The sequence below is a fragment of the Dermacentor variabilis genome, chromosome 5 (assembly GCF_050947875.1).
Source record: "Dermacentor variabilis isolate Ectoservices chromosome 5, ASM5094787v1, whole genome shotgun sequence".
In the NCBI taxonomy this organism is placed as follows: Eukaryota; Metazoa; Arthropoda; class Arachnida; order Ixodida; family Ixodidae; genus Dermacentor; species Dermacentor variabilis.
The window spans coordinates 5,040,307-5,054,746 of NC_134572.1; the positions used below are offsets into that span (position 1 = coordinate 5,040,307).

General features: G+C 48.8%; 1 protein-coding gene across 5 annotated transcripts in view; it reads left to right on the forward strand.

Moving 5' to 3' along the window:
* The window catches only part of YME1L (ATP-dependent zinc metalloprotease YME1L), a 156,842-nt gene that overhangs the window by 83,892 nt on the left and 58,510 nt on the right, over positions 1–14,440 (forward strand). For all 5 annotated transcript variants that reach the window (XR_012828390.1, XM_075691602.1, XM_075691599.1 and 2 more), the window contains 3 exons: positions 5,348–5,480; positions 6,565–6,627; positions 10,775–11,043. Coding sequence is in view for 4 of the 5 variants with exons in the window: in XM_075691602.1 (XP_075547717.1) it covers positions 5,348–5,480; positions 6,565–6,627; positions 10,775–11,043 (465 nt within the window). In the remaining variant the exon portion in view is untranslated. The remainder of the gene's footprint in view (positions 1–5,347; positions 5,481–6,564; positions 6,628–10,774; positions 11,044–14,440) is intronic.

The following is a 14,440-nucleotide window of genomic DNA, read 5'->3' on the forward strand; positions in this document are numbered from 1 at the left end:
CCGTCGCAGCCACAGTTTACATGACGGTGGGAGCGCCTCAAGCTACAGGCCTGCTCGACTTCCGCGTCAGGACCCACCTAACCTTCCTCCGGACTCGTCCTACAGTCGCCACCCCTTCGATTCACGCCGGTCGCCTTCCCCGTGTCGACGATCCATTTCCCCGATGGTTCGCCGACCCAGCCCAGCCCGAGAGGAAAACTAACAGTCGCAGTTCCAGAGGCAAGAACTGCATTTACGTGGAACATTTCAAGGCCTCATTCTGCCCCGGCGAACGAAATTGAACTGTCCATACACGGCGTCACCGTACACGCACTTATTGACACCGGAGCCGTCGTTTCTACTATAAGTGAAAAGCTTTGCCGCAATTTGAACAAAGTGACCATTCCCCTTACCTCTCTTTCTCTGCATACGGCAACTTCGCATCGCATTCAGCCTTCAGCGTCGTGCACAGCCCGGGTCATCATTGAAAGCGTTATGTATGTTATCGAATTTGTCGTCCTTCCTCGTTCCTCGCACGACGTTATCCTTGGATGGAATTTACTATCTGTCAATCAAGCTGTTATCGACTGCGGTCGTGCCGAACTTACGTTATTAGTATCGTGCTTTGACCCTGACGACCATTATTCTCCTAAAGTTGTTGCCGCCTCTGACATCAATATCGAACCTTTCTCCGCCGCTCTGGTCCCTGTGTTATGTAACTCTGCTGCGAACTCATCTGTTCTGTTTACGCCGTCGGCCACTTGTGCGTGCCGCCGGAACTTTCTGCTTCCGTTTGCTGTCGTCACTTTTTGCGAAGGTACTGCTGCCCTTTACGTGTGCAATCCGTCCGCCTGCGCATCATCCCTACTCTGCGGCGAGTGCCTGGGTACCTCTGAACCTTTCGATTGCGTTCTCTCGGCCACCATGTTTGGTGATACGGAATCACTTCCGATTTGTGCTGTCACTCCTCCCGCCGCGACCGATGCCCCTGTAGACGTCTTCGCTCGTGCCGTCGACGCAGAACTCACCTCTGCGCAGCACACAGAAATCATCAAGCTCCTCCAGCGTTTTTGTGCCTCATTTGACATTGACCAACCATTCTTGGGTCGAGCGTCCACAGTCGTTCATCGTATCGACACCGGTTAACAAACACCATTGCGCCAGCGTCCATATCGTGTGTCGGCTGCTGAACGCTGTATCATCGACCAGCACGTTGACGACATGCTGGAGCATGGCATCACCCAGCCCTCTAACAGTCCATGGGCATCTCCGGTTGTCCTCGTTAAAAAAAAAAGATGGCTCCATTCGGTTCTGCGTCGACTATCGCCGCCTTAACAGAATAACGCGCAAAGATGTCTATCCTTTGCCGCGCATCGACGATGCCTTGGACAGTCTGCAGGGAGCGGAATTCTTTTCCTCGTTGGATCTGCGCTCCGGGTACTGGTAAGTGCCAATGGCCGAGGCCGATCGCCAAAAGACAGCTTTTGTAACACCTGATGGGCTATATAAATTTACCGTCATGCCGTTCGGCCTCTGCAACATGCCTGCCACTTTCGAGCGAATGGTGGACACCGTTCTTCGAGGGCCAAAGTGGAAAATGTGCCTCTGTTATTTAGATGACATTGTGGTTTTTTCCACCGACTTTCCGTTGCAGCTCAGCTGCCTTGAGCAAGTCCTTGCGTGCCTCTCCACTGCAGGCTTGCAACTAAATCTGAAGAAATGCCACTTCGGCGCTCGCACGCTTACTATTCTTGGCCACGTAGTTTCAAAGGATGGTAGCCTCCTGGACTCTACGAAACTTAGCGCCGTATCCGAGTTTCCTAAACCAACCACCATGAAAGAGCTTTGCAGCTTCATTGGCCTTTGCTCATATTTCCGATGCTTCGTCCGTAACTTTGCCTCTATCATCGCCCCCTTGACGCAGCTTCTCACCGGAAGTTCTGACCTGTCAGCCTGGAACCCGGCGTGCGATGATGCATTCCAAGAACTGCGACGCGTTCTCACCTCTCCTCCAGTACTGCGACACTTCGATCCCTCTGCTCCAACTGAAATCCATACAGACGCTAGCGGTGTCGGGCTCGGCGCTGTTCTTGTACAATGTAACGACGGCTTCGAAGAGTACGTTGTCGCGTATGCCAGCCGCACCCTTACCAAAGCCAAGGCGAACTACTCGGTTACTGAGAAGGAATGTCTGGCCATCATTTGGGCTATAGGAAAATTTCATCCTTATGTGTACGGGCGTCCATTTGACATTGTGACCGACCATCATGCCCTATGCTGGTTATCTTCACTCAAAGATCCAATGGGTCGGCTCGCCCGTTGGGCATTGCGCCTACAAGAGTACAACATCCGCGTTGTTTATCGCTCAGGCTGAAAGCATTCAGACGCAGACGCTCTATCCCGGTCACCCCTGCCCTCTGGTCCTGTCCACTCGTCTATTTCCACCTGCGGTGCCTTCGCCCTCAATATTTCCGACATGCCATCAGAGCAGCGCAAGGACCCATGGATCTCTTCACTTATTGACTTCCTGTCTAGACAGTCGCCACCGCCGATCTCTCGGACGCTCCGTCGTCAAGCTGCGCACTTCATCATTCGGGATAACTTGCTGTACCGACGCAGCTACAATTCGAGCTGCCGCAAGTGGTTGCTTATTATACCCTGACACCTCCGCTCTGACATCTGCACTATGTTCCACGACGACCCACAATGCGGCCACGCTGGTGTATTAAAGACATACTCTCGCCTCCAGCTTCGGTACTACTGGCGTGGTATGTACCGTTTCGTTCGCCAGTATGTCCGGTCATGCCTCATATGCCAACGACGTAAGACGCCAACTCAACATGCCTCTGGCCCTTTGCAACCCTTACCATGCCCCGCGCGCGCGTTCGACCGCGTCGGCATTGACTTATACGGTCCGCTTCCCAACACTCCAAGCAGCAATCGCTGGGTTATTGTTGCTATCGACCACCTTAGGCGGTACGCTGAAACTTCAGCCCTTGCATCTGCCACAGCAAAAGACGTAGCTAGTTTTATCCTTGAACACTTGATTTTACGCCATGGAGCACCTCGAGAATTACTGAGCGACCGTGGTCGCGTATTCCTCTCCGACGTCATTTCAGCATTGCTAAAGGAGTGTCGCACCATTCACCGCACTACCACGGCATATCATCCTCAAACTAATGGAATGGCAGAACGTTTCAACCGCACCCTTGGCGACATGTTGTCCATGTATATTTCATCTGACCACTCGAATTGGGATCGCATTCTGCCTTTCGTCACCTACACTTACAATACCGCCATGCAAAGCACCACCGGGTTCTCTCCTTTTTTTCTCCTGTACGGACACGAACCTTCATGTACTATGGACACGATTTTACCTTACCGGCCGGACGCTTCGCAGTGGACGACTGTTTCTAGAGCGGCTGCTTACGCCGAAAAATGTCGCCAGCTCGCCCGTTCATTCACATCCCAGGACCAGTGGCGCCAAAAGCATCGCCACGATTCATCCACTACGGCTACGTGCTTTGCTCCTGGCTTGCTGGTCTGGTTGTGGGTGCCCTCTACCCCTCCAGGCCTTTCCTCCAAGCTGCTCTCCAAGTACCACAGTCCTTATCGGGTACTGAAACAAACATCTGCGGTCAACTACCTTATCGAGCCAGTGGAACCGCCTTCCGACCAGCGTCGTCGCGGCCAGGAAATTGTCCACGTCTCCCGGCTCAAGCAGTGCCATTACTCCCCTCTGTTCTCCTACCCTTAGGTCGCAGGGATGGCTCCTCTTTCGGCGGGGAGTGATTGTACTGAAGGCACTGGGCAGTGGGCACAGTGCTTGTGAAAGTGAAGACAACGAGAATTGCTGGCTTCCCTGTTTTGCCATAGTACCGACCTGCTCGACCTGTTTAAGCCTACCGCTACAACCTAGAACTAGTGCTGCTAGGCAAACACCCCCGTTGTAGCAACTAGAAATCTTTATTTTACACTTTCGCTTGTTTACTCGTTTACTTGTTCTTGGCAGTGTTCTTCCTGCGCTTCTTTCCTGCGTGAGTTCATGTGATGTGGTTCCTTGTTTGCCAAGTAAAGGAGAGGTGTATCTCGCTGGAGTACCTGTGAGAAACATCTGATTTTATTTTGCTTTTGCGGGCTTACGCGACTTTATGGCGAACGGTAGGCATTATTCACATTTGTACTAGTAGTAAAAAAACATCAGCCCCCCCCACCCCCGAAAGAAAATCCTTGGTACGTGTCTGATTAGCAGTGCAACATTCATGCCATCTCGTAATACGCTGCAACCACACAGGCCTCTCACGGCACTAATGTTGAATTCCAATGGCAGAGTCGGAGCATCCGACGGACTCCGCGAGCGAGCACTCGACTCTGGCGCAGAGCAACGCCTCCAGATCCGCGAGTGGAACACAACCTGCGCCGCCGGAGCAAGGCGGAAGCGGAAGTTCTATCACCAAGTTACCCAGGATACCTTGCGTGTTTTCATTTCCTTCCGCTGTTTGCTCCCAGCACCGCCACACCGGTTACTTGTCTCTTCAGCGCCGTTCACCTGTTGCCTTTTTATAACTGCGGAATGGATATCTCGCCAAGCGTGCAGCAGCTTCTGCTTCCTAGCGAGTCGTGACCGGTGGCGCCTCCCAGCAGGCAATTGTGGTAAAGGAAATACGTCACGCAGAGTTCCGGTCCACTCCGCCGATTTTGGCGGAGCATCTTTTTCTGCTCCACGGAGTGACTCCCGCTCTGAATCCACTCCGACTCTCTCATTGGAACACCTTACTCCCGCCCTCACTCTGTCATTGGAACAAACTTGCTCCGAAACGAGCAGAAAAACTTGCTTCGACTCCGCCATTGGAATTCAACATAAGCTACGCGTAGAAGCCGGATTACACGAGACTCGAGAGCCATGCAGCGAAAACAACATCAGGGGATGCGTGACAGTTGAGCATCCTCACAAACTGTACCTTCACTTGAATGTGAGGCATAGAGCACATACGAAGCGGCAAGCAATTGTGTATGTGTGTCTCAACTGAAGTGATGAAACATTTAATTAACTACGTTTCAATGTGGTGGGTCTTCATTGAGTTGCTGTTGGTGGCATACGATGGCTGTGGTAGTCATGCTGCTGGTCTGTAAGATGTGGCACAGCTACTGCCTTTATTGAGTTGAGGCAACACTGAACTGCTTATGGGCCATAGTGAGAAAACATGTTTCAGCAATTTAAATATTCTTCACTCAACTGCTGAGTTTCAGCAGTTCCAATAGTGCTTGTAATTAGTAGATGCACATATTCACTCTTCGTAGTTGTATCTGTGCCAATACCTTGTTATTATTTGCTCTGAAACACAGTTGTAATTGTTTTTTTTTCCAGGTACAGCGAAGATGCGAGCCCCTTGTGTGGTATTCATTGACGAAATAGACTCAGTGGGAGCCAAGAGAACCAACTCTGTGCTGCATCCATATGCAAATCAGACGATCAATCAGTTGTTGACTGAAATGGATGGGTATGATATCTCCTGTTCATGTGCTGCTTCATTAGACAAAATGTGTTGCATGTGTATTTATTTGAGCAAATCTATGAAGCTACAGCATTATGTTATATTTGTTCCAGTTCTACTTCACCTTAAGAAAAAAGAACTCATTGAAATAACCCTGACAATGACGCAGGCAGACGAAAGGTTTCGTTTTTGTTCGACTCCGCGCCATCTACGCTTTCACATTTCAGTAGTTATCGCGTAGTGCCGCGCTGGTTTTGCTGGCTCGCGAAACTCGCACAAACTGCAAGTTGCAGATAATTCAACTTCCACATCATGTCACGTGACACCCGAACGGTCCACGCCACTTGACCAAAAAGCAGCTGCAGCGGCGAATCCGCCACTCTGTCTTGACTCGGTACTGCCGTCTGTCGGGCACCGTTTTACTCACCGATGGCAGCAAAAGGTGGTGATGGCATATGCAACATCACCACTCCCCCGGTTGGGTGGCGGGAGATTTGAATTTCGACAAAGATATTCGCCCCATTCAGATGCAGTTTTCACGTAAACTAAGTATTTTCTTGGCACGAAACAAGCGTTGCGATGTTTCTGAAATGGTATTTAAACTGTCCACATCGACTTAGTGTTTGCCTTTAGTGTCCCTTTAAAGAACCCCAGGTGGTCAAAATTAATGTGTAGTTAGCTACAGTAGTGTGCCTCATAATCCGATTGTGGTTTTGGCATGTACAGTCCCATAATTCAAGTAAAGTTTAACACTTCTGCCTGATGCGATGTGCCGTGGGAGGCAATGACTACTAACCTTCTCAGAGAGTATGAACAATGGTGCACAATTATGCCTCAAGCAAACACGTCTCACTGTGTGTTCTGTGCACTATGAAGACAAACAGCAGTGGTGCGCACGCAAGGTAGCATTTACCATCAACTCACCGCTCTCGTATTGCACTAAATGCTGAAGAAATTAAACATTTGCCATCAACATCACTAATGATTATTGTCAATAAAAGCAGACAGTACAGAAAGCTTCGCTTATGTCAGTTCCCACAGTGCATGGGATCTACATAACTTTTTCTTCTTCCTTTCTTTTGTTTTGCAGTTTCAGGCAAAATGAAGGAGTGATTGTCCTTGGTGCTACCAACCGTAGGGATGACCTTGACAAGTGAGTACTTGTTCGCTAAGCCTAGTGCTGTGGGTGTGTGTGTTTTTTTTTTTCATATTTATTTTTACTGTGCCTTTTTGTTTTCTGTGTGCTGATATGACTAAAAGCTTGTTGCATGTGTAGTATTTTGACAGACGATACATTTTACGCTTCCCACAAATTCATAGTACCATCCATCATCTAAAGATGGGTAAATAAAATTTATTTCGGAGACCAAGCTGTTGATGCCCGAAGGTGGGTGGCCACCCTATTCCAGGTAGCCATGGACCTGTGCTGATAGCCTGGCCCTGTTCACCAGCCGTAGCTGGTCCTCAGGTCTTGGGCTTGTCAGCTGGGCCTCCCATTGGTCTTCTGTTGATGCTTGGATAGGCCTTGTCTGCGGGTTCTTTTTGCATTAAATGTATTTCAGTTGCATTTATTTTGGTGGCAAGGGGTCGTTTTCTCGTGGCCGTAAACATACCCATCTCGAAAACATAGTGGTCTAGCTGTGGAGTGTTGGTTTGCAAAAGCACCATGCTCTGCACTAATCTAATAAATCTTTTGTTGACGAAAGAACTAGCAATGAATCCGAAGATGATGTTAGCTTAGTAGTGAAGCTGACACCAACTAGCCCGGAACATCCTCACACAACTGTGTGTTAGTTTAGGTTGCAAATGGCGAGCCTTTTTATCACTTTTCTAAGCTTTTGCATGAACACATGATTTACCCCTGGTGCAGTATTTTTCATTCTCGGTGTGTTAACATTAGGTGGATGCGAGTGAACGTCAAGGACGTTACTATGCAAGATGTATGCAATTTTTCCCAAAATGGCTATGTTGAGCCAATACCAGCATGGCGTTCTGAAGTAACACAAATTACTTTCTACGAGCCACTGACTTTTTTCTATGTATTTCACCACTAAAATGATCAAGAAAATCTGCAAACACAAGAACTATATGGGGATGTGTAGTTTGGAGAAGCCTGCATACTCTGAAGTAGCTGGCTTAAAGGGGCCCTGGACCACCTTTTATCGAAGTTGAGAAATGCTTTGGAAGTTATAATGAACTATTTCAGAAATACCTTGTCACAAAATGTACTTCAATGCATTCAGCAGGAGCAGAGTTATTGACATTCAAAGGTCGCCTATGATCCCCTTGGCGGTGCTCCCGCTCCTTTCAATGCCTTGCGCTGCGAAGACTACGGAGAAACAGGCTGTACGCACAACTCTCAGATTTGATTTTGGATGCTTATATAGTCTCTACTATATCTGACTTTGACGCCTATGACTTGCCAAACACGGTTGTCCTCAGTGAGCCATAGTGCGCTCAGCAAGCAGATTCGTCACGGCACCCCGCGGTGGCCACGGTATCTACGCTGCCTAGCAAATCACAGCTACATGAAGCTGTAGTACATATGCTTTGTTCACGACAGGGCTTGAGTGCACACTTGCGCTCGTATGCTCCAGTCTTGCCATGCTACATGGTGCGGAACCAGCTTTGTCCTGCTCCAGCTTGACCGGTGGATAGTAGCTGCATCTAAGTTGCACATTTTGAACCGTTGTCAATAGTTCAATACAAAGTGAAGTCTGCCAAGACATCTAGCCCAAAGCAGTTAGGAGTGAGCGTGCGTTGGCAAGCGTGCGTGTGGTCTTACCTTATGTTTTGTGTAGTTCGAGTGCATAGTTCAGGAAGTACGTAATTTATATTGCAATTCGATAGAAGATTTTCGCTTACTTCAGCCTGTTTATTAAACTGTGTCAATATAAATACACACCATAACATTAGAAGTGCACTGATCCAAATGCCCTTCTTGATCGATGTCAGCTGTTGGTGGATAGCAGCTGCAAATGGGAAATATAGCACTAGTAAAGACTGAGGAGTAGGCTTCTTTTAAAAAAAGAGTGTTTGAGAAAAAAATGACTTTGTGCTCCACTTTTGAGCTCGACGTGCCATGCACGACTGCTAATTTGGCTGAGATATTCACAGCAGTGTATGCTATCTGGAGACTGTGTTTTTTTCGCCAAGCCCAAGGGCTGGCTTAGGACCCCTTTAAGAGGTGGCCAACAGGATGACGAAGTTCTTTGGGCTCCTTATCTGCATGGGAATTTTTCATGTTCCCTGCTTACATCTTTACTGGAATATGAGAAAAGTGCCTTCTCAGGGTTCTTGCAACGTCCTTGTCAAGTGAATCCAATCGTGTGGGTTGTGTGTGGCGTCAGATGCAGATAAGCACACTTTTTTGTTTTGTTTTTATTTGGACATTTCAGAAAATGCCCACGAATAGAGGCAAAAGGAGGCAATCTGTCTCCTGACTGGGCCTACTCTTCGTGCTGCACTAAATTTTTGATCCTCACATAACAGGGCAGAAATATATGGTAGGGAGATAATACTCTAAAGGCCAGTGCTTGTTTGTGTATATCATATGGTCTCATAAATTTTAAAGGAAGAACTTGCTTCTTGTTTAATAGATCTGATGCCAGCACAATCAAATGTGATGGAGTCCATCTCAAATCACGTTGACTACAGCAACATAGGAATGTGATGACTTTGTGGCTTTCATAAAACTGATTAAACAAAGGCATTATTTAATAAACTGTTATGTATGGGTATTGGATAACCGTACAGTTGAATCAAAATATTGTGTAAGCTATTGCAGAATGACATGTCACTTAATGGCTTGCAGTAACTCATTGAGTGTTTTTTTTTTAAGGTTTGTAGTCAGGCAGCACCATACTGTTTTATTGGCAACAGTTGGTACAGGAATGCAATCAACCGACACATTAATTGCCAGTAAGTTGATGTTCGCCTCAATGTCAGTGAGGGGAAACTTGAAGATGTTATGGATGTCGCGAAGTCACATTACAGTGGGCAAGCCAGTGACGCTGATTGCAATGGGGTTAACTGTTTATTAACATAGAATAGGCAAGCAATAGAAAGGAAAGTATTTACATGGACATCACTACGAGTAACATGTTAGAATTTTTGGTCTTCTTTCTTAGCTGAATCTCCACCGAATCCCCTCCAACGGCCCCGCACGTACCTAAATGCATCCCCAGCAACCCCCTCACCCCATCGTTCGTCCAATCACACTGCGGTGCGCGCAGTGTGCACACAACGGGGCTCCAAGGTGACACTATTGGGAGTTCCAATACGTCCAGGCCGTTGCCACAAATCCTTTGCCGTGCAACGAGTCCCCTTTTGTCTCACAACATCGCAAAAGTCACACTTCCCCGAAGAAAGCACTTCCACGCTCTGTTGGGGCATCTGGACAGTTTGCGAATGTCTCGGCATGGTGCGGTTCAGTGATGAGGGGTTGACTTCAAGGCCAGGACACTGCTTCCGCGAACCGACTGGCGGAAGCCTGACACACAGTCACCCCGCCTATGCGCTCTTCGTAGACCGCGGGTCCCCCACCCCCGATGGCTATAAATCGCCGCCGTCTTGGTGTCGAACCACGCATCTCTTTTGACCACACCGCGCGACCCTTGCATGCAGCCTTCCGCACAAACAATGCCGAACTCCACTCAGTAAGTTGGCACTTCACTGACACATTTCTCGTTGAAGAAGAGCACTGTGGAGTTTGTTACCTTGTTTAACGAGCATGTTTTATTTAATGCAGTTATAATCATTCATTAGGCTATGCAGTTTTGTGCCTACACTCTTAGGCACAATACTGCAGGTATTGTTAAAAATGGCAAGTTCAAAATTTTGGGACCTTAGATTCCCTCTTCTTGCATTTTCATGAAAATGATTTGCTGGAAATACATGAGCAGGAATTTTATTTGTTACTGAAGCAATATCTCTCAAATTCAAAACTTTCTGTTCTCATTACCTTCTTGTCCTGTTTTTGCGTAGTGTGCTCACCATGACTGCTATATTAGTTTATCATGAAAAAAGCAGCATGACACATATAACATGACAAAGAGAACAACAACAGGACAGTGCCTGTCTTGTTCTATTCTTCGTGTGTATGTGCGTGCATGTGCGTAACCATTTGACTAATATGTAAGCCTCACTGCTGACTGTAGCTAAGGTTGTTTCAGTAGAGGGCTAGATGAAATGATGAAAGGCACAGGATAAGTTTGGCTGATGCAGGGCAGGGCCATTTAAGGAGCCTTGCTCCTACAGTGGAACACTGCTGCTGACGATGATTCTGAAATATTGCCCAGGGCACTGCTGCGACCTGGCCGCTTTGATGTCGAAGTCCAGGTACCTGTGCCAGACCTGGCGGGTCGCAAGGAGATTCTGCAGCTCTACCTCGGCAAGGTCAAGGTTGCTTCGGACGTCTCACTCGACGTTCTTGCACGTGGCACGACAGGCTTCACTGGCGCTGACCTGGAGAATGTAGTCAACCAGGCAGCACTTAGAGCAGCCATTGATGCGGCGCCAGCTGTGTCCATGCGCTACTTAGAAAGTGCACGAGACAAGGTCCTCATGGGTGAGCTTTCTGGAGAACTTGATGGCTCTGCTCCATGATGCCTTAAAAAACTTGCAGTTTCGCCAGAAAGGTGAAGTATCGATTGTGATAGCAAATTACCAGGCACAGCCATACGAAGTAAGGATAGCACTTTTATCGGCTGTATCAACTTCTAAAGATTCTCTTACTAACTAAATTAACAAGCACAGTGTCAGCACGCACAGCAAACATGAAAACAGCACACTCAATGACCACGGACACTCACTGTCGAAATGCTGGTGGGAGCAAGCGCAGCATCATCAGCGAGCGAGGTGACCTTTGTGCTGTGTATCGCTTCAACTCAAACTCAGTGCCGAGAACACAGCACGCACAGAGCTATAAGCCGTTGATGCAGCTAGACACTGCCCTCAACGCAGATCGCTCTCAAGATATGGCCGCATGACCATGTGCAGCCGTAGCTTACGCAGTTGCAGCCGGAGTAGAATGTTGCCCCCATCCCTCCCTTCCCCCTAGTGCCTTGCAACGTTGGGTGCCTCGTGCGTGATGAAACGCGGTGCACTTCCTCCCTGCTCTTGTCCCTTTCTGCAGGCGAGATTGAGCTGCGATTGTCAGCTCCCCTTACACCCTTTCACTCGCATATGCAGTGAAACCTCCTTAAACCGTAGTTGGCCGTAGCTCGGAAAAAGTACGCACTAAACAGTTGTACTGCTTAACCGAAATAGCATGAGATCGCCCACCTACCTGTTAAAAACGGAACTCAGAGAGAGTGCGATGAAAGGGGAAAAAGACATGCAGTATTTATTCACTTCGCACGACAAAAGTGTTATTTTTGTTTGATGCCACGGCGGCCTAGCAGCGACGACAGCAGCCTCAAACCTATGAAGCTTTTCAGCCAGCTTTTCAGCCAGCCCCCTCTTCTCGGCAAACACTTGTACGGCAGATTCCTCATTGGCGTTGCATGTTCTCCGTGCACACGGGCGGTAGCGTTGCTGAAGTTGCGGGGCGCCTTTTTCGTTGCGGGGTGCGTGCTGTTCTCGTCCTGACGATTGCATTCATGAGGCTGACTGAACGCGCAGCTTCTGCCACTGTCGGGCCTGAATCGCCTGTGCTGTCGCTTTCCGTGTCGTCCTCATCACTGTCACTAGTCGACACTTCGGCAACAACAGAGGCAACTATGCAAAAAGTCTAACCTCGTAGCAGACATCTTTTCGTGGTCGCAGCAGCGCTGTCGAGCAACTTCTTCGCATTCCAAATGCCACACACCGTAGTCAGCAGTAGATCCTTGTCACATGCCAGCGCCGACTTCTTCGTGTCATGTCCGATAGCACAAACGATGTCTAATTTTTCTTCTATGCTGAGCACCCGGCGCCTTCTATATCAGAGTTTCGGCATGATGCGAGTTCTTGCTTGCACGACGTCACAACACTCTCTGGCACAGCGCCGAAATGATGTTGATGTTGATGTGGCTTCACGTGCAAACGCACAGGGCAAAATAGTGATCACCATGGAAAATAGTGATGATGCAAATGTTGCGCGACAATTGGTGAAGGCGGTAGTGCAACCACGCCTTGTTTATCAAGCCCAATTCCAGCATTTGACGAGGGCACAATGGGATCGCCTTGAGGCTGTTAATCGCGAGGCAATGAGGGTCATCACTTGCCTTCCCCACATCACACCGATCATGGCTCTCCAAGAAAATGCACAGCTCAACACACTAGATGAGCTGGTGCAGCAGCGACGTGATGCTCGCAGGCTAAGGCCAGCCTTTCACACGCATTGTGTGCTCTCAGGGCTTACGCTTTCTCGAACTCCTTTCTACCTCCACAATCGCCAGTTCTTCCTCCCTGGAGTTTTGTACAGCTGAGTGATAACAAGCCAACTGATATACATCGCCCGACATCAACTCACGCGGCGGCGGCGCTTCGTGACCGAATTATAGCTCAAGATGCCCACCTGCCGCTTGGCTCCATCGTCCTTTACGTTGATGCAAGAATTCAGCACTGTGAAACAACCACTGCAATTTATTGCCCATGCGCACCTGCCCTTAATAAGACGACTGTCGGGCCTGAATCGCCTGTGCTGTCGCTTTCCGTGTCGTCCTCATCACTGTCACTAGTCGACACTTCGGCAACAACAGAGGCAACTATGCAAAAAGTCTAACCTCGTAGCAGACATCTTTTCGTGGTCGCAGCAGCGCTGTCGAGCAACTTCTTCGCATTCCAAATGCCACACACCGTAGTCAGCAGTAGATCCTTGTCACATGCCAGCGCCGACTTCTTCGTGTCATGTCCGATAGCACAAACGATGTCTAATTTTTCTTCTATGCTGAGCACCCGGCGCCTTCTATATCAGAGTTTCGGCATGATGCGAGTTCTTGCTTGCACGACGCCACAACACTCTCTGGCACAGCGCCGAAATGATGTTGATGTTGATGTGGCTTCACGTGCAAACGCACAGGGCAAAATAGTGATCACCATGGAAAATAGTGATGATGCAAATGTTGCGCGACAATTGGTGAAGGCGGTAGTGCAACCACGCCTTGTTTATCAAGCCCAATTCCAGCATTTGACGAGGGCACAATGGGATCGCCTTGAGGCTGTTAATCGCGAGGCAATGAGGGTCATCACTTGCCTTCCCCACATCACACCGATCATGGCTCTCCAAGAAAATGCACAGCTCAACACACTAGATGAGCTGGTGCAGCAGCGACGTGATGCTCGCAGGCTAAGGCCAGCCTTTCACACGCATTGTGTGCTCTCAGGGCTTACGCTTTCTCGAACTCCTTTCTACCTCCACAATCGCCAGTTCTTCCTCCCTGGAGTTTTGTACAGCTGAGTGATAACAAGCCAACTGATATACATCGCCCGACATCAACTCACGCGGCGGCGGCGCTTCGTGACCGAATTATAGCTCAAGATGCCCACCTGCCGCTTGGCTCCATCGTCCTTTACGTTGATGCAAGAATTCAGCACTGTGAAACAACCACTGCAATTTATTGCCCATGCGCACCTGCCCTTAATAAGACGACTGTCGGGCCTGAATCGCCTGTGCTGTCGCTTTCCGTGTCGTCCTCATCACTGTCACTAGTCGACACTTCGGCAACAACAGAGGCAACTATGCAAAAAGTCTAACCTCGTAGCAGACATCTTTTCGTGGTCGCAGCAGCGCTGTCGAGCAACTTCTTCGCATTCCAAATGCCACACACCGTAGTCAGCAGTAGATCCTTGTCACATGCCAGCGCCGACTTCTTCGTGTCATGTCCGATAGCACAAACGATGTCTAATTTTTCTTCTATGCTGAGCACCCGGCGCCTTCTATATCAGAGTTTCGGCATGATGCGAGTTCTTGCTTGCACGACGCCACAACACTCTCTGGCACAGCGCCGAAATGATGTTGATGTTGATGTGGCTTCACGTGC